This window comes from Osmerus eperlanus, chromosome 20, assembly GCF_963692335.1.
Source record: "Osmerus eperlanus chromosome 20, fOsmEpe2.1, whole genome shotgun sequence".
Classification (NCBI taxonomy): Eukaryota; Metazoa; Chordata; class Actinopteri; order Osmeriformes; family Osmeridae; genus Osmerus; species Osmerus eperlanus.
In genome coordinates, this window is record NC_085037.1 from 9,965,607 (window position 1) to 9,985,764 (window position 20,158).

Genomic DNA, 20,158 nt, shown 5'->3' on the forward strand with positions numbered 1-20,158 from the left:
TGTAAGTGAGAGATAGACTTATGGTGGGAGAGAAAGAGAGAGAGAGAGAGAGAGAGAGAGAGAGAGAGAGAGAGAGAGAGAGAGAGAGAGAGAGAGAGAGAGAGAGAGAGAGAGAGAGAGAGAGAGAGAGAGAGAGAGAGAGAGGAGGAAGTGAGGGGTGAGGAGAGGATAGAGGAGTCTATCCGTGGGGACAGAGGTAAAGCTCTTGGTCAGCTGTTTCCACGGCGATCACCGACAGGCCGCCTGACAGGATGAATAATTTAAGACGAGGTGTGAACATCGATCCCACAATGCACTTCTTCCTGAACAGGCTGTCCAATGCACACAGACAGAAATGTAGACACCGATACACACACACATGCAATCTATTATGGAAACATTCACCTGGTTGGTTTTGATGCAGTTCTTTAAAAGGTGTAATTTGCCCTAATGCTTTGATTTCAACAAAAGACAATACACATGCATTCACATGACACAAGAAGCCCTGCAAAAGACACAAACACACACACAAAACACACACACACAAAACACACACACATACATTGGTGATGTGCTGACAGACGAGGTGTCCTGTGAATTGACTGGTTCTCGCTAGCCTCCTCAGAGAAATGTCCTTCCTGTTGAATGTGTGTACTTCCTTTCCACTTCTTCCTGATACTTCCTCGTTGAGTCAGATGTCTTTGACCTCTTGGTCTGAGTCCAAAAAACAGAACAGCTTCTTGGCCAGATAGAAGGGAACAGAAGAGGGAGGGGAGGAAAGGAGCAACGTCATCCTCTTCAGATAACCAGCCAAAACTAACATTGCCAAGGCGTCATGGCGGCTTAATTATGTGATGCTTCATAGTTCTGTGAATACATCCTTCTAATACTGTAAATGAATGCCGAACTGAGAGGCTTTCATTATTTGCATAGTAGCTGTCCTGAAATGTGGAAGGTTTCTCCAGTGCTTAAATGTAGGGAGTCAGGTGGCTGAGCGGTGAGGAAATCGGGCTAGTAATATGAAGGTTGCCAGTTCGATTCCCGGCCGTGCCAAATGACGTTGTGTCCTTGGGCAAGGCACTTCACCCTACTTGCCTTGGGGAGAATGTCCCTGTACTTACTGTAAGTCGCTCTGGATAAGAGCGTCTGCTAAAATGACTCAATGTAAATGTAAAATGTAAATGTTCCTATTGAAAGCCTCCAGCCTCGTCCTCTCCCCTGGCCTCTCTTTCTCTGTCTTTTCTTCATTCATCACGCAGCCTGAACGAGTGACCGGGAAATGACCCTCTCTCCATCCTCGACAATCTACCAGAGCATAAACACACACACACACACACAGACACACACACACACATAATCAATTTCAGCTCACAGACACATAAGGCACGATCGCAGACACCGTTCATAAATGTGCATGTGAACACACACACACACACAGCACCGCTCCCAGCTCCTATCACATCCGTTACAGATGGTTTCTCCTCCTCCTTGACTCCTAAATGAATATAAATATGTCTGTTTGACATTATTCATCTGCCGTCAAGAACACACTTACCCCTTACAGCCAAAGGAGGCAGTGTTACTCTCTTCTAATATCACATGGTGACCAAAGGATAATCAGAAAGAAAGAAAAAAAGAATGAAGGGAGATATGAAATGGCTATATCTATTTGGTAGATACGTATCCAATGGTATTGTATAGGGTCTAGAAAATAAAATCAGATTAAGAAATATGCACATACACATGCGCTCCTGTGCGCTCACACAAATCCCTCAACACACACAAGTGCATTCACTCCCCTCTTTATGAAGAATACATTTCATCCTGCCATCGTTCTCTTCATCAAATCAGATGCTATCGCCGCTCATGTGACAGGACCTATTCAGGATAAAGTGGCGTGAAGCCCAGCAGCACCCGTCTAGCTCTATAAACACAATATGGCCGTGATATCATCAATAAGCATCAAACAGGAAATGACAGCCGTATGACAACGCAGATCTGGATATAGTGAAGGAGCTGTTTGGAAACAGAGATATCAGAGATGGAGAACAAATTGAAACAAAATGGCGGTTGAATCTTTTTGGTCGCACCGCTGGTGCAGGTTCAGGATTTGTCTTCTGGAACACTGGGGCAGAGAGAGGGAGAGGGAAAGGGAAGAGAGAGGGAGGGAGAGGGAAGAGAGAGGGAGGGAGAGGGAGGGAGAGGGAGGGAAGAGAGAGGGACGAGAGAGGGAGGGAGAGGGCAGAGAGAGGGGGGGAGAGGGGAGAGAGGGAGGGAGAGGGGAGAGAGAGGGAGGGAGAGGGAAGAGAGAAGGAGGGGAAAGAGATAACTACATGTGTTCTGTGAGTAAGCCTTTGGAGTTTCAATCAGATCTACTGCAAATTTGATATATTCTTTTGAAACTCAAAGAAAGTAATGGTGAAAAATAAAGATGGCCGCACTGAAGAGCTGTTCTTTATGTTTTGACCTGAGGGAGGCGATAGTGGTCGGGAACCGGGCTTCTCCCTGCTTCAATATGTGCTCCATATGTCACCAAAGCCATTAGCAGAGCATTAGATTAACATTAGCGCTAACTTCCCCACCCCTATTGTTCTGTTAGCCTGTGGGGTAAACACTAGCGTGGTGCTAAGAAGCTAACGCTAAACTGAACTTGTCCCTTTCTCTATTCTCCTGCCAGGCAATTCCTAAAGTAATCTGCTCAGTAGGGGAATTCTGGGAGAAGGAAGTTTCTCTCAACGGGTTTTGGTTTCCAGACAAACTTATCTTGTATTTGGTTCTAACTTGACCTCAGAAACCAGGTGCAAACCTGCATTCACTCTCAGAAACTGAGTGAATACCCAAGAATTATAAAGAAATTTTTTCCTAATTAGTGATTTTCAAAATACCTCAGAGCTGACGATATGCAGTATATAATTCAAATTTCATAAGTAGTTTTAGAAGTTGTGTTAAATGACTCGACTCTGTGCGACGATAGCCAATTTGAACCCTCCATCTAGCAGACCAGGAAACCAATCAGTTGGCTCACCTAGAGGTCAGGTGGAGGTCAGGGTGAGATGCCATACCCCTCAACTCCTCCCTCTGCCCCCCTCCTCTCCCGTTCCATGAAAAGAGAGCCCCTTTGGTTACCAGGGAAACAGGCTTTTACCATGGCGATGTTGGAACATGCAGGAAGGGGCAGGGCTGCTTTGTTTTCGCAGTGATGAAGAATTCTCATCACGCATGTTTAATCGTCAGAGTTATGGTCTAAAACCTCACACCCAAGGTCGTTTACCAGGCTGATAACACAAATTTGGAGGGGATCCACAATCACTGTCGTTTTACTGGTTATCGCCATCCTTCCCAGTACTGCTGCACGCAGCTCACAGATACGGGAACAGTAAACAAGGAACAGTACACAAGGGCTTGTTTGCTGGAAGAGAGATGCATACTAGTACAAACACACACTCTCACACACACACACACACACACACACACACACATACACAAGCATTACATCTTTTTGTCTCCTTCCCCTTGTGGCTCTGCTCTCCCATCACCCACCACTGTTTGGCTTAGTACAGCAAAAATAAAAGAAAGCCCATTGCCATGGTAACCATGTGTGCCGTTCTGCTACAGCTGTGATGTATGAGGTGACACTCCTGACCCTGTGGTGAACTCTATAGGCAGAGGAGACCAGATAGATCTGACTTCACACTCTCTATGCTAACACCATAGAGTTGTGCCTGTTAATTCCATAACAAAACTCGTGACTCGATGCAGAGTTTCGAAATATCGCCATGACAATCAAATCTCAACAAAATCACAGCTAGCCATTCTTTTCTTTTAACTAGGAATATATACCAGAAGGATTAAATGGCTGTTATAGTACACAAGGCATATCAAATTAACCACATGGATATGTTACAGCGAGGACAAATGATTTGTTTTGGGTTCTGGTCTAGTCAAGGTGATACTCCTTACCTTGACAAACTGTCAATATTGCACAATAACAGAAGTCATATTTTCATGTATGTTTCCAGGCGTTTATGTTGCAAACACTGGCATTTGTTTATTTCTGTTTTTATGGTTCTCTTAAAGCCAGATCACAAGCAGTTCCAGGATTATCTCCTCTGGATCTTAACCTGATCCTTTGTTTGTTTGGCCCTTGTTTGGCTACCTTTCATCCTCAGTAATATCCACAAGCACCAGTACAGGACACCAATACTGGTTGTTCTATTTGTGTGTGTGTGTGCGTGTGTTTGTAGACTCCATATATTTAGCTCACTCTCACACACACACACATACACACACACACACACACACACACAGTAGACATATTCCCATTCATTATGACCTGCCATATCCCAGTGTAGTGAATTTGCCTGGGGTGAATTCTGCAGCACATCTCCAGTCTTACCACTAGGAGTGCTGCAGCTTTGCACATGGTTGAGTTCTTGTAGTCTCACAAGGCAGATGTGTGGGCCTACTGCTGACCTACAAAATGAGACACACGTGTATTTACATCAAACCATTTATTCTTTATCAACATACACTCCTGAGATATAACAGAAAAGTAATTAAATATCTTACAGATGTGTCCAGGTGTTAAGTAACGGGGTAGGATAGGAATCCATATCGTGGCATCCCCAGAGATTCAGAGGCTTCCCAGTCCTCCCAGCACCAGGGACAGAAGGCCGTGCTGCCTCATGGCCCGGTTGTAGGTGGTTATGGGAATGTTTCCCACTCGCTGCACAACTGATGAGCCGGCTGTGGCCCGTCCGCTAATCAGCGCCCCGCTCCACACAAATGGTGCTGACAGGGCTCAGGGGGAGAGAGAGCCTCAAGCCAGAAGGAGAGAGAGGACCAGAGCCAGTCACCGACACCAATACCCACATAGCTTATGACTTGAACAGTTGTATTTTATGGGCTTCATGCAGAGCAGCCGACACGGATTGAGCGAGGCTCAAGCGAGAAACAAGACGCAAAAGAACACCAGGCATTGGTGTGGGGTGGAGGTTTGTGATCACGCGTGGGTGCTTGAGTCTCAGCGTGTGTTACATGTAGGCTCTGCCAAACAGCCTCGTCTCATTTGGGGACAAGCCCCCCCCATCCATCCCTCCTCTCCCCGACCCCCCTCCGCCCCCGTCCTACCACCGATGTTAAGTGGGTGACCTTTTCTCTCGGCTAATCCACACCAAAAAGCCCTAATTACTGCTGCTGCTCCACGAGCCGGGCCAGGCCCAATAATCAATACAGCCGATCGCCCTGCGGATCGCCCCCGTCACACGTTGAGCTCGTCTCACACGCGTGTGCGTGAGCCGTGGCTATGTATACGTGTTTCTGTTTGCGTGAGTGCGTGCTCGTAGGATAAATGAAGCCGGATGCACACATGACTTTGTGTGAGAACGTGTCCTTATGCACAAGATGTACAAGAAGGTTTGTATTGACACAACAGTAGCATGGAGGAGAACAGCCACGGGATGACAGAGACACAGGATGAGAGACGGCACAAGCGACAAACCCAGGACAGTAGCCCCCCCTCTCCTCCTACTCCCCCCTCCTTCTGCATGTTGTGACACCAGTTGTGACCTTATTGAGTTGCTGTTGTATAAAGAGGCCCTGATTAGAATACCTTGCTTTTAACCTTTAACGGAGTGACGCGTCTCTCTGAACATAAGACAAAAAAAACGATTGGTTTATGCAGAAGGGGAAATTAATCCTGTCGTTATTTGGTTGAACAGGCGGCATCTCCGTTTGTGTTTGCTTGGCAGGACAGTACATAAGGTTGGTGGCTTGGTTGGACAGGTTGGTTGTGAATGTTCAGGTGCAAAGCTTTGGGGTGACATTGTAAAGGTCCATGCCTCAAACGATACTGCTCTTACTCATATGCTTTTACAAGTATATACAGTATGTTTGTGTGTGTGTGTGTGTGTGTGTGTGTGTGTGTATGTGTGTGTGATGGTGGTGTTGACATATACATTGGCCTTTGCTTTAGGGTATAACCGAATAACTGACAGATCACAGATTTCTTTCAGCAATTCTTCTCTCTTTTTCTTTTTTCTTTAATTAGAAGCTATTTTTCTCACACAAACTACAGTCAGCACTTTCCCCTGAGGACACATCCACACCTGCCGGTCTATCTTTAGAACTGCCCCAGGAATAACTGAACATTTTCAAATAAACACCACGTTTCAGACATATTTCAACCATGATGGGAGAATTGAGTCTGGAAGTAGAAGTAGCAGTGAATATATGTGTAACTTTACAGTGAGGGAGCAGTTACATAGCTCAACATTTGTGTCCACCCATTTAACAACAGGTTTCAAATCTGTGTCCGTGTGCTTTCTCTGAATTACCCAATAGTGAGTATGACTGAGGAGACCTGTGCCTCATGAGGAGTTACAAGCAATATTGACAAACTATGGACTAAGTCATCAATGGTCAGATGAGATCATCAACCTTGGTCAAACCCTTATGACATCGTTGACTATTGAACTCCAACCCAAGTCTTCATGACCTGATCAGCAATGGTCACCTGTCCCTATTGACTTCCAGTCCAGCACAAGTATTATCAAAGCATGAACCCTGATCAACGAAATAGTGTTTGGGCAATAATGCAAAACACACATAAGCTTATAATACATACTCTGCATGTCCCGGTGTGTGTGATGTGTGTGTGTGTGTTCATGCCTGTAAGGTGTGTGAACATGGACTGAAGACATGCAGCCCCAGAGAGCTGCCCCAGTCAGTCAGCCCGCTGAGTGAAAGACTGTGGTAATGTTTAGTTTCGGGGGAGTCGGGGGTGGGGGGTGGGTGGTAAGGGGTGAGGGGTGAACAGGAGGATGGGCGGTGAGAGAGGGAGAGGGGGCCTGGGGGAATGAATGGGGCCTGGTGAGAGGAAGGGAATGAGGGATGGACAGCACACAGACCAGACTTCATGGGGGTGAAACAGAGAGGAAAGTGGGGTTGGAGGGAGGGAGGAAGGGGGGGTGAGATGGAGGGATGAAAGGTCCGAGCGGGGCGGAGGAGAGGTTCCCCGGTCCCCGTCACTCAGCCGTCTGTCTCTGACACCTGAACCTCCGCTGACCGGGTCGTGACTGGCTCCCTGGCGTGGAGTAGACCGTGGAGAGGGTCTGACCTCTGACCTCTCACCTCCCCATCACCACCACAGCCCTCCGCCTTCCGCGCCTGCCAGCTCCTCCTCCTTCTGTAACTCTGTGTTCAAACCATAGGGAAGGAAGGAAACACAAAACGACGGCCGTCCAGAAATGTTAGTCCACAGATAGTATAGAAAAATCCTACGTAAAGGAGAAAAATACGAACACACACACGGACGCACATGCTAACACACATTTTTGCACATAAACACACAAAGAACCTGCACATCAAGATTCTTCAAACACGTGTCTAACACATCCATACAGCATTGATGTTGCCTAAGGAACACCATGTCATTCATGCGGTGTGCATGTGTCCCCTGAGGTTGGAGCCCTAATCCCAGAATCAGGACAAACATTCAGACACACACACACACTCAAGCACTGTGTGTGTGTCTCCCTTGAGATGTGGGATTAATCCCAGGTTTACATTGTTAGGACAACAGGGCTAATCTTGCTAACAGGGTGTTTATCTAGAAGCGGGGGGTACTGAATCCCTAACACGACAGTATTGACCCAGAGACAGAGAGAAACAGAGGACACAGGGAGAGGAAGGATAGAGGTGCATAATATTGCTAGGTCAGAGAAGAGTGAGAGAGACTGGAGAGAGTGAATACGAGGAAGGAAAGAAAGTTAGACAGATGGACAGATAGACAGAGGGAGAGAGAAGAGAGGAATAAAAGAAAGTCTGCGTTTTCAGGTATGCAAATCAGTGTGACGGCATCAATGCAGGAGTGCACACAAGCTGTCCCCTCGGACTACATGAGAGGCTAAATGACTGAGCGCACACACGCACTCAAACACACACACACATCCAAAAGAAAACACATAAAAAGGAGGGTAAGAAAGATATTATCCTATCAGACCTATAAAACATTTTAGTTATTAGTGTGCATGTCCTCTACTGTAATACAACCTTCACCCACATAGGGGTAGGATATACAAGTCTATACACAGTGGTCGGACAGGAAACTCCAGGAAGAACACTGAAACAAAAAGCTGACTTCAGCCTTCTCCCTTTTTCTCACACACACCTAACCCACTGACCTCTAACAGTCAAACTCACTGCCTCTCACGGCCCCTTGTAAGTACACACACACACATACACACACATATCAGACACACACACAGAGCCGTGTGCTTAATCCCGAGAGGGCACTAACTCCAGTGGCAAACTGCCACCTCAGTATCGGCCGGCGTCTCGCGCTGCCTGTCGGAATATTGCGCTCGCCGCGTTAACTCTCTGATCGGGATATCGGCGGTGGCGGCCGTTAGCATGCACGGCAGGGCCAGGGGACGCTTCCAGAGCCAAATGCCAGTCTATAGATCGGAGAGGGAGACTAAAGATCACATCATCGTCCAGGCGGACACGGGTGACACCGGACAACAGACAGGGGGGGGGGGGGGTGGAGGGAGGCGAATGATCCCTGCCAGGACACGACGTTATAGACAGGCGCTGTCATTACGACACACACACACAGACACACACACACACGTACAACCTCGGACGACGACGTTATAGACAAGCGCTGTCATTAGGAGGGTCCCTACGGGCCTCAAATGATAACGAGCAGGGGGGAGGAGGGGGAGGAGAGGACAGGGGGATGAGGAGAGGACAGGGGGATGAGGAGAGGAGGATGAGGAGGACGAGGAGGGGGAGGTGACAGTCCAGCTGTCTTCAGGTGAACGGGTGGGTCCAAATCCTTCAGGTGCACACCAACAGTGTGTCAATTGTGGAGTCGGATACACACTAGGATCTGCCTGTCTGTCGGATACACACTTGTTTGGAGTCATCACACAGGCGGCAGCTTGACTCTAGTGAGACTCTCACACATACATCATGTTTCAGTGGTCTCTGAGTAATGTTGTCTGTGATGGATTTAGCAACAACACTGAGAGAAGAGACAGTCACACTGTGTCTGGCGCGAAGGATAGCCAATGCACCACATGGGAAACAAATGCTTGGAATGTTCACCAGATGTTTCACTGCTAGAAATGTAGCAAACGAACCTGACTCAGTTTGATCCATCTCAAGATCTAATACTTCAGCAGTTCAATTATCCCAAGCAACCTAAATCAACTGCATCCTGACAATGACAGTGTAAGCAAATAATATTTGACACAAATGACTTGAATGACACTAAGTGGATGATCCAGTGCTGGAAATGAAGCCAGCGCCTGGAGGGACAGGCACCAGTTCTCTCTGCATAGTTTCACTCTCACACACTGGGCCGCCGCCCAAGGGAGAGTTACTACAAACGAGAGGCTTAGAGTTACACTAAAACCTCCCACCTGTCACTGATATATTACTTAGACTGACACATGTTGGTGGCAGAATAAACAATGGTTACAACTCACAAACTTCTGTATTTTCTTTTCCATGATGTTCTTTCAAACTTTTAAGTACAGCTGAAGAAAATGCAATTCCGGATGTTTCTTAAAGTAGAATAACAGTTATCATTGATCAAAGAATAATTATGTTTTGGATATGGTAATGCCAACTAATGTATTTGCTTTAATACGTTTTATATTTCCAATAGGTGAGGTTTTATTTTAGTGACCAGACTTACTCATTAGATGCAATCGGAAGCAAGTATTAGTAGCAGTAACTTTCACCACCTAAACTCCAGCCCTGCATCCCAAATTGCACTTCAGTACGCACTGTAGCTGCCCTTTCAAAGTCTGTACTGTTTCATATAGTGTGCATACAATTGGGACGTACTACTTCCTCATTCCGGTGTGCCTTGAATGTAGATGCTCTTTCTCACTCATCTGTCACAGTTTGTTGCGCATAATTTGAACATTGTTGAAAAATCGTTTGGTGCTACATTTTTTACCTTGAAAAAAATGCCATACGCCGAGCTAGTCAGAGACACTCATAGTTCTGTTGAAGGGCAACCAGGAGAGTTCTGCTGTTGTTACTTTGTATGTGGTTCAGTAGATGTGACATACCTTCGGATGTGCAGAGGATTTTGGTTCAGAATAGCCAGAAAAGTATGCTGGCTTGCACTAGGACACTCTTGTATTTTTGGCATACTGCAGTTGACATACTACGTATTGGGACATGCTAAATATTTTTCTGGCATTCTACATTATATTGTAGTAGTGGTACTGAGAAGCACGCCAACTATTGTAGGAACGTCCCAGGGCTACCAAGTACCGACGGGCGCCATGCCAAGCTACGACATGTACCCTCCCATTAATTTTCCCATCCTCCTCCTGTGCTAAACCACCTGTCAAAGCAACAGTAAACCATCAAAGAGGACTAAGGCTCAAAAGTATGTCAGTTAACACACAAATTGGTCCCTAATCACAGACATATTGTGTTTCCATTGCGCTTGTGTCACAATGCACATGAGGTCCGATCCTCTTGTGATGAGACAGACTGACAGGTCAAGCTCTGGTACTGTTCTGAGGTAAAAACTGTGTCAGGTGAGCTCAAACAATCTGACAATCGCCATTGCATCCCCTCAAGGCAAGACCAAACGCTCACAGAACTCTCTGACATGGAGATGTTTAATCTCAGGTGCTGAAACCTACCTGTCCCCTAAGGATGTGTGTGTGTTTGTGTGTGTGTGTGTGTGTGTGTGTGCGCACGTGTGACTACTGTTTTCTTTCAGACTCTCTCAGTCCAACATTTAAGCAATGATTTCCTTGAGGGCTTTTTCATGAAGTGTGACATACCTGTCAAGTTTCCACAGCAGTTGGGAAATAGACACTCGGGTGTGCTGCTGAGACCAGAGTGTTGCAGTGTTCCAATCATTGTAAACCATTTACACTGTGATAGGGCTCTAATGCATGTCTTAGCAAGCCTGGTCACCAACTGGCAGATTCCTGTTATTATTCCGAACAAAACACACCTATAAGACAATTGCACAATCATTAAAAACTTCTAGGAGATTCCGAGCAGTGAATATTCATGTATGGCGGACTTGTATGTGTGTGTATGTGTGAGTAGGGAGTGGGAGGGTGGATTGAGGCGGGCAGGGGTGGGGGTGAATTGTGTGTGGCGTAGGAGGATCTGCCTGTCTGTCAGGTGTTGGTACTCACATTAGTCACATAAAAACAAAGCATTCTGGGAAGCGACGATAGGCAACACAAAGAGAGTGTCCACACTCTACTCAGCACCACAGATACCCGATCCCCTCTGTGTGAGTGTGTGTGTGTGTGTGTGTGTGTGTGTGTGTAAGTGTGTATTTGTGTGTGTGTTTGCGTGAGTGTGTGTATGTGTTTGTAGTGTGTGTGCGTGTGTGTGTGTGTTTGTGTGGGGTGGGGAGAGGATGACGCCTCATTGGCTGCCATGGTGGGGTCAACTTTAGGTCGGGACATTTGTGATGGATGGACCTCTCTGAATCCATTCCAGTGGCCCTCTTCTCTCTCTTTCTCACTCTCCCTCCCTCTCTTCCTTTACCTCTTTCTCTCCTACTCTCACTCTCTTTCTTGTTCTCTCCACAGTTCCATTTTCTTTCTTACCAAGCAACATTCTTTTCTTTTGATTTCCTTCCCTCTCTGCCTGATGTTTTTATTATTCCAAATGGGCTTCAAGCTGTTTTTTGTCTCATCCTTTTTTAATTTCTCTTCATTCTGGAACTTTCCCTGCATTAAAGTTAACTCTAATAATAGTCAATAATTAATACTCTTTCCTCCACAATCCTGCATGACCCCTCTGCCCCCCACCCTCCTCCTCTCTCACTACGACATCCTCGTCCAGGCAGGCAGGGCCTCAGACAACTAACAAATGGCCCAATCTGTTTATTTCTCTGTTCTCCAATACCTCAATTCTGTGTGGACCAAAGGAAAATACAGCACCGACGGAGGAAATATCTTAATCTCCTCAAAGTAAAACCTGACTATCTTCTGAAAATCTTCAGAAAGGTGAGAATGAATCCTGATGATCTGTGTTGTGATCTGTGTCTAGGTAGAATTTCTTAAGTAAGTATTATTATTCATTAAAGTATTATTCTTACAAGAAAAAAACGTAACAATTTCTCTAATTCTCTATTTCTACTCTATTTCCTGCCCAAGTGCAGAACATTGACAGCGAGCAACAACATGATGTCATCTCTCTTTCTTTCGCTTTATTTTCCTCCATCCTACTTGCAATCCCTCCATTGGCACCAGGAGACACGTATCTGTCGATGAAGGAATTCATTTTGGCTGCCAATCAAATGGGAGGGGCAATTGACTGCCAACGTGCGGATAACTAGACTATCTTGATGAATGAGTTCTGTCTGTCTGCCCCTGTATGTATGTCTGTCTGACTGGCAAGGCCAGATGTTTGGATAGATGGAATGAAACCCTGAGACATAATCACTCAGACCATCACAGTTGAATGCCTAAAACCCAAACCATTACCACAGAAAACAAGGTTCACAAGACAGCATACCCTGTTGCAGACCTATGGACAAGAACGATGAGCATCCTAAATAGCTGCTGACATTTTCATGAAGAAATCTGTGCAGCATAATACTACAACTGCCTCATGTCAACATGGCCATTGACGACTTAGCAACACAGACACATGACGTCACATTGTCTCTGTCTGACTTTCTATTGGCTCGCTTGTGCTGCCTTTTGTTTTTGTGATGTGTGAGTGTGTGTGTGATGTGTGAGTGTGTGTGTGTGTGTGTGTGGGGGGGGGGGGGTTCAGTGACTGATATGACTCACCCTCCTTTCTGTGGGCTATCACTGGTATTTCCGATAACAGCACTACAATCTCTTCTCTCCTTTTTTTCTCTGTCTTTCTCTCACGCTGTCTCTTTCCTCTCTGTGAGAGCTCACGGTCCAATCCCCTGACTCTGGTATGTCTGTTCCACATTTGTATGTCTGAAATAGGGCCCTGTTTGGCTTTGCTTTCTCTTTCTCTCCCACACTGTCTCTCTCTTTATGTATTTTTTCTCTCGCTCACACACACTATCATGTCTGTCTCTGTGAAGCTTTCATGGTTAGGTTCTCTGAGACATAATTCTAACCCCAACCCCACACACACACACACACACACACACACACACTGAACAAGTGTTTATGTTATGACGAGTTAATACAATTTCTGAAATTGGATTTTTGACATAGGGTAATTATGTGATTAAGTTAAAACCGCAAAACCACAAAATCCTGAACCATACGCTAGGACAAAAGAGTGTGAGGAAAAAAACATCTTACGTCACCAACCACAACTGTCCACCGTCAATTGGCCGAGTAGTGACTAAAACAGATTCAAACAATCTCTCTTTCTAAAGGCCAGGAATCGAACAGAGAGAAGAGCAGTTTATACATGAAGCTCAAAGAGGTGCCGGACAACGCCACCAGACCACACAACAGTTCCACAACGACTTCCTCATGTGAGCCTCACTCAATCATTCTTGTGAAGTAAACATTTGGGGGAAAATCACCAAGAAGAAAATGAAAAAGTCCACATTGAAAAATTGGTAAAAGGGAGTTAGACACTTGAAAATAGATCTCTAGATTTGGATTATTTGTACTAAACTGCCCAGCACTAAAATGTTCTGCTGAGGAGCATTGACTCCTCAGCTTCCATCATGTCACTAGGACTTACAGTCGACTTTTAACCGAATAAGGTTACATTTGTGGAAATTGCATTCATTGTTGTATTTCAATCAAATTAACATGAGTAAAAACTAAATGCATATGTTGAAAGAAGCAAAGAAACAAAATTGTGTAATAAATACATGGTCTAAAATCGAAAAATATCACATGTAAACTAAAACATTAAACTTCATAGTTTATAATTGTTGTTACATTTTATGTATTTATTTATTTAGGCCTAATTGATCAATTCTTTTTTATAAAGTTCTTACAAAGAGCTCAAATATTTCAGATCTAATCAGGGCTTTATTGTGATAAAATCAACATCAATTGCTATTACTATTTGCTTTGAAACTAAGCTACCAATAAAATGCATTTGGTGGTATGCCTTCACAAATGCAGGTTTAGACTAGTTTACATTCCAATATTGCTGAGCATGAAACCCCCCAAAATAATGTATTTTAATGCAACAGAAACTTTTGTCGATATGCAAAGCAAAGATTACATGCAGAATTGATATAAAATATTTTGAAGGGATATTGGTTTCTGTTATTTACACATTTCTGAAGAGTAAAGTTGCATGGGTTTCGTCATCGAGTTCGGGCCAGGACTAATTGTCCCTTATATTCTTGGACGTATGATAAAGCATTTCTCTATTTAATAGTCTGCGTCACCTCCTTAACTGAAAGCTTTGAAAGTATATTCCTCCTTTAAGAGGCCCTAATGGTTTACGTCAGGCATCTGTCTTCGAACAATGTTTATTCCCTAACCTAATTGAAACCATGAATTGCAAAAACACATAAGAATCTGGCCGTTGAAGAACTAAAAGCATCTTAATCTCCCTTTTTAATATGCTGAGGTCATTCAAGAATTTTAAGGTGACAGTATGTTTCTTTACAAACACACTTTTAGAGCTATACTGTAATGTTTGCCCATTGTGGTCTGTAAAATGTTGTTTTGGCGAGGCTGCTGTGACAACAAACTCAGAGAGAAACGTTGTCCACGGGATGACCCCGCCGTTGCTTTTGAGGGTCCCGATGCCTATAGGAAAGAAGCCATGTTTCTGATTCAATCAGTCGAGTCGCTGTTGCTCACTTACTTTTACGCGTTTTCAGTGCTATAGCTTTAATAAAAAATACAAAGCACGTGGTTTAAGGCAAAGGCAATGTTAGGTCAAAAACCTTGAGAGTTTACCGACACTCAAATACATATCTTTAGAGCGCCCTTCATTTCCAAAACACATATTTGAATATTTGAATAAATGTACAGACTTTAGATGCACATTAGGTGCAACTTGGTAGCAGATAATTGTACATATACAAACTCGGGGTTTGCAAAACAATTAACCAACACTTTGTATTGTAGGTCTCATATTGACAAATGTAGATATATTTTCCAATAGGGTATAGCTGTCACAGGCCTATTGCCTCGACATTCCCAGTTCAAGCTGTATTCGGATTCCGATTATAATACTGGGAATATAATAGCAAATGGTTATATAGGCCATATTGAATAATAAAAACGGTGATTAGAGATTGTTTGTGTCAACAAAACAGTTTGAATTGTCAAATACAAACGAACTTGGCCTAATCAAACTTGTTTTGGCTTAGCCCATAGTTATGAAACTATAGGCTAATATTTGCTAATAACCTCGAATGCCTGAAATTTATACTTTAAAACAAAAACAACAAAAAAATAGTCTGGTCTATCGTGTGCCTTTTACATCATTTGAGCTTCAACAGGCCCAAACCTAATCGCGTTAATTATTTCGTGCTCACGAGCCCTGCGTCAGCAACACAAACCGGAACTTAAACCCTACATAAGTAAAACACCGTTAACAACCACAGGCTTTAATTTAGACCAGTGTTTAAGTGTGTAGAATGGAACGAAATGAGTCCGTGTCGCACACACTGTACATTCCTTATGTGTAATCCTGAAGCTATTAGGCTTTGTTACGTCTTAATCGTTGTGTTAGTTTTAGCGTATCAATCTAATAATTTACCTTATGCTTATTACATTTGTTGAAACAAATTTTTTATGTAGCTACCATAAATGTAGGTCTATTGCATTGGCTACAAATAGCCTAATCAAGTTGACTCTTTAAAACCTTTTGTTGACAAATACCTGTATACTATATTCCATTGGATAAAGCAAGGATAACAATTTGTCAAAATCATGGTTCTAGGTAAAGGTTAGACACAAAACACCAAGCACCTAACAAGTCTGTGTACATAGAAGATTATTTACAATGATACAACTAGATTGAACAATGAGGGTAAACTGGGGGTTTAGTTCTGCAGAAGTTAAACGTTTACCACGAAAGTCAAAGTCGACGTTGAACTACAATCTTTGAAGACTTTGGGCAGGAATAGAAACAGATTTTTTAAAAAAAGAGATTCTAGTCATTTTAAAGATTCATAAAAGAGGTAAAAACAGCATCACTTACGTACACTGTCCCGTGACACTGTTGTTGCATTGAAAAACTGTCCGGAAGTGCGAGCGAGCAGACCCGGGTTACAATAGCAGCCAGCGCAGGTGGATCCAAGGTAAAAGCCAGTCATTAATCACTGGATCTCAGTCTCGCGTTTCCTTTCATGGTAGGGTTGACACGAATCCTGTACACGAGGAATAAAACATAAAAAGACATACAGGCAGTGAAACGTTTTTGGGGGAGTGAAATGGCCTATCAGCAGTTAAAGAAGCAGAGTGGAAGAAGGAGAGATGAAATCATTAACAGTCAAGGTCATGATACTTGAGTGTTACTTTGAAAGGTATAGTTCGAGCATCACAGTAGGCTATTTCACTCGTAAGCATAAGCTAGTTCATGCTACAATAGGGATCACAATAAAATAGAAAGACACACGCTTAGGCCTACATGTAACACTGCTCTGCTTGTTAAGGGGAAATATGCTTATGACAGAGTAGGTTACAGTGACATGGGGTGTAAGAGATGCGTTGACCTAAAGTTATCGCAGGGTGGTAATTCTGGGATCTTTCTGATTGTCTCTGCTCAGGAAGACCTGGTGAGGTGGGGATGACACCTCGATGTTCCTTAAGGCGCTTGACACCGACACTGACATGAAGAGGGCGGCTCTTCCTTGCCAATATAGCCTGCCCTGAAGGTTTTAATCAATGGCTTTCTTTTTTGTCCTTTCAATTAGCCAATGACTCGATAAGGTTGTCATCGCAAATGACGCTCTCATCCCTTCCGTGGATAAACATACCTTTATTATGCCAATAATGTTCTACCCCTTGGGACTGGAGTACACACGGCTGCATACATTGGCAGCCTTTGTCCTGCCATGCGTAAAGTATGCTCATGTGGTTGTATCCAGTTATTATGCCGTTAAAACGAGGACTTGTAGTCTACTTGTTCACGCATAGGCCTACATTGTTAATTTACATGCTGTTCATAGCCCACGTAAATCTGTTTATTCTCAAATGGCGTTTACTACCGTCCCATCTACGGAAGATCCCGAGGAAATCGAGAAATAGCTACTTTAGGCCTATAGCACAGAGATTAGCATGCTTCTCTCAGTTTCAGTTTACTCTTCATATTTTACTTGGCATGTGCCTCTCATAACGCAGTAAAGCAATCTAGGTCTCTCCTCTGATGTGGCCCACGACTTGATGACGAATCAAATGACTTGTTGAGGCAGGCTCCCCGGACATTTGCACCACAATAAGAATGTACATGCTCAGGTCTCACAGAGGCAAAAGCACTTTAATACATATATTTGACCCGTAAACATCGCGCAAAAAAACACTTTATATGTGCTCTAAATTTGATTAAATAGTAACAGACAGAAGCTTACCACAGTAGGTTACATGTCATCAGTCGCTCCACACTGATAAAACTCAGCGTCCACTCATACATAAAATTGTTGAGCATCATGCAAACCTTACACAATACACTCAGATTGACACTCGCGACAGTATACAAACACAAATTGGAAACACAGGGTTGAACAATGAGGAATTCCTTAAGAGGATTGACGAACACACGAGTTACTTCAGCTGATTGTGGTGGTAAAATGTATCTTTCAGTGCAGCCAATTGGTCTATGTCAGTATTGCACACAAAATAGTGACCCATGTCACACAATATATTGATGCCCTATGAGTCATTCGTTTATTTGTGCGACTCTGTAGAGAAACAGCATCAGATATATGAGGTATCACTGTGCACCATGACAATCTATGTGGATATGGAGGAAATCTAAACAACTGAAACCACATTATGGCTAGAGTTGTCCTTGTACTTGGCTTTTTAAAAACAACACAAATTGACCACGTAGTCCCTTCTAACGTCCAAAATAGTGCATTAGTCATCCCATGACTAGGTTCGTTGAACCAAATCAGTAAATGACTTACAGCCTGATATGGTGGGACCGCATCTTTGGTATATTCAGGCCGGTTTTATATCGACAAATAGTCTCTTTAGCTGGAGGAATATGGGTCAGCCCCAGAGGAAGTCGTTGATGCGGCAGGAGACGGAGTGCATGGGGCAGAGAGGGACTTCTCTGACCCCGCGTCATCTGTTTTTTCGCTATCACCCGGGTCGGATGCAGGGGCTTTGGTCGGCAACAACCCTTCCTTCTCACGCTTCTTTTGTTTCATTCGACGGTTTTGGAACCAGATTTTGACTTGAGTCTCGTTGAGTTGCAGTGCTGCAGCTATCTCCACGCGCCGGGCGCGGGTCAGGTACTTGTTGAAGTGGAACTCCTTCTCTAGCTCTGTTAGCTGCTTGGTGGTGAAGTTGGTCCTGACAGTGTTCGGCTGACCCCCAAAGCCGTACTCCCCTGACCGTCCTGTGGAAAGAATAATGACATGGTTATATAAAGAACATGTGGTTACTAATAGGTCACTACAAGTATACTGTCTCTCAGTTTACGTTCGAGGTATTGTAACAATCAAAAGTCATGTTTACAGTTCACAGAACACCTGACTTTCTCAAGTCACTTCACCTGCAAAACCTTTACGCATCAGATTCTTACCTCAGATCAAAAGACGCGATTGGCGTGAGAGTGGAATCCTATCATGAAACAGTAGTGTACCCACATCCCTTAACACTGGGACCACCAGGAATCAAGTAGCCCCTTGCTATACCGGTCTGCCATACCACTATATGTAATTGAACTCTTAGTGTTCAAAATAACCAACATACCTAAACATAGATTAATAATTCTGATGCGTATGTATTATATGCTTTATTAATTAGTTTTACAAGCTTATAGTGAGTAAACACGTGTATAGAAAACGCAGGTGGGGCAGCCTGAGGCATGAGGCAAACCGCTACATGAAATTATGTGTTATTTTTAAACATGGCCTGGCATAACACTGTGGAATAAACAAAATATATGAATTATAAATCCAGATTCAAGGACATGTAGCTATGTTGAAATAATACTTTAACGTTAAAACTTACTTTATATGGTATTAATCACAAGCGTCTTTACTGTCACTGTGACGGAGGTGGCTGTGGAAGGTACAGTTATCCTCAGCAAAATACTGATAGGATGGTAGCATTTATTCAAAAAGTTATTAGCTTTTTACAACAAACATTCTGGGAGTTCACTCCGACGGTCTGAGTGTTAACACAGGCCTGTCTAATTTCATATCCTTATACTCGACAGGGCCCCCATTGCAGACAGGTGAACGTTCTAGGTCTCATGCAACAGTTTGTCCAACTGTACGGCTTCGGACGTGCCGCCCTTTTCGACAATTATATGGCTAGCGTGGAATGAAGGCCACCTTACACGTGCTATGGTGACACTTCTTCTCTTTGCACTCACCTGTCTTGGGAGGGTTTCTCTTAACTTTCATCCAATCGAAGGTCTGTGCGGAGGACGCGGCCTCGGACAGGGGTGAACAGCACGCGTCCAGGTGGGTCGTGTGCAGTGGGGACAGCGGGTTCGAGCACCCTGTAAAAGGGGCTAGGTTTGCCTGCTCGTGCCCGCCCCCGTAAGTGGCGTGTGAGTACTGGAGCTGACCTAAGGACGCACCACCGTAACCTTGACGATGCTGTGGAACCATTGAAGAAGAGATGTTTCCGGAGTACACTAACGGGGCGCACTGAGGGAACCCCACAGAGTCCACTTCATGGTTTAGCGCGTAATGATTATAGCTAGTACAGAAACCTTGGGGCCCGTATCCTGAGGCACAGGTCGGGTGAGCCCCATACGCAATACTTAAAGATCCGGGTGTGGACTGGTAGGATCCGGGCTGTTGAGGGAGGCCATCAGGGGAAGCCCTGCTTGGTATAAAGCGATCATCCCCACTGCAATTATTGACAGTAACAGCGCACGACTGGAAAGTAGTAATTCCGTGGTCAGAGTGGAAAGCCCTGACAGAGCATGAGCCGCCGTCGCCACTCATCACCGAGTAATCTAAGAAGCTGCTCATGATAGCATCGTCTCTGTGGAACTGAGGGACCGTCCAAAGCAGGCCCCGTGTGATGACTCTCCTCTCTCTCACCCTGGGTGACCGTGCCAACCT

The 20,158-nt window shown here is 44.4% G+C and overlaps 1 protein-coding gene and 1 long non-coding RNA gene across 2 annotated transcripts; both read right to left on the minus strand.

Moving 5' to 3' along the window:
* Nucleotides 1-1,157: 1,157 nt before the first annotated feature.
* LOC134040938 (uncharacterized) lies at nucleotides 1,158-4,913 on the minus strand. The gene is made up of 3 exons (XR_009932928.1): nucleotides 4,549-4,913; nucleotides 4,376-4,452; nucleotides 1,158-1,284 (listed from the first exon to the last, which is right to left on the minus strand). It is a non-coding gene; the product is annotated as an uncharacterized LOC134040938 (long non-coding RNA).
* Nucleotides 4,914-18,100: 13,187 nt separating this feature from the next.
* hoxa1a (homeobox A1a) lies at nucleotides 18,101-20,071 on the minus strand. Its single transcript, XM_062487109.1, has 2 exons — nucleotides 19,456-20,071; nucleotides 18,101-18,471 (listed from the first exon to the last, which is right to left on the minus strand). The coding sequence occupies exons 1-2, from the start codon at nucleotides 20,063-20,065 to the stop codon at nucleotides 18,101-18,103; spliced, it is 981 nt and encodes a 326-aa protein (XP_062343093.1). The 5' UTR covers nucleotides 20,066-20,071.
* Between the last annotated feature and the right edge of the window lie 87 nt (nucleotides 20,072-20,158).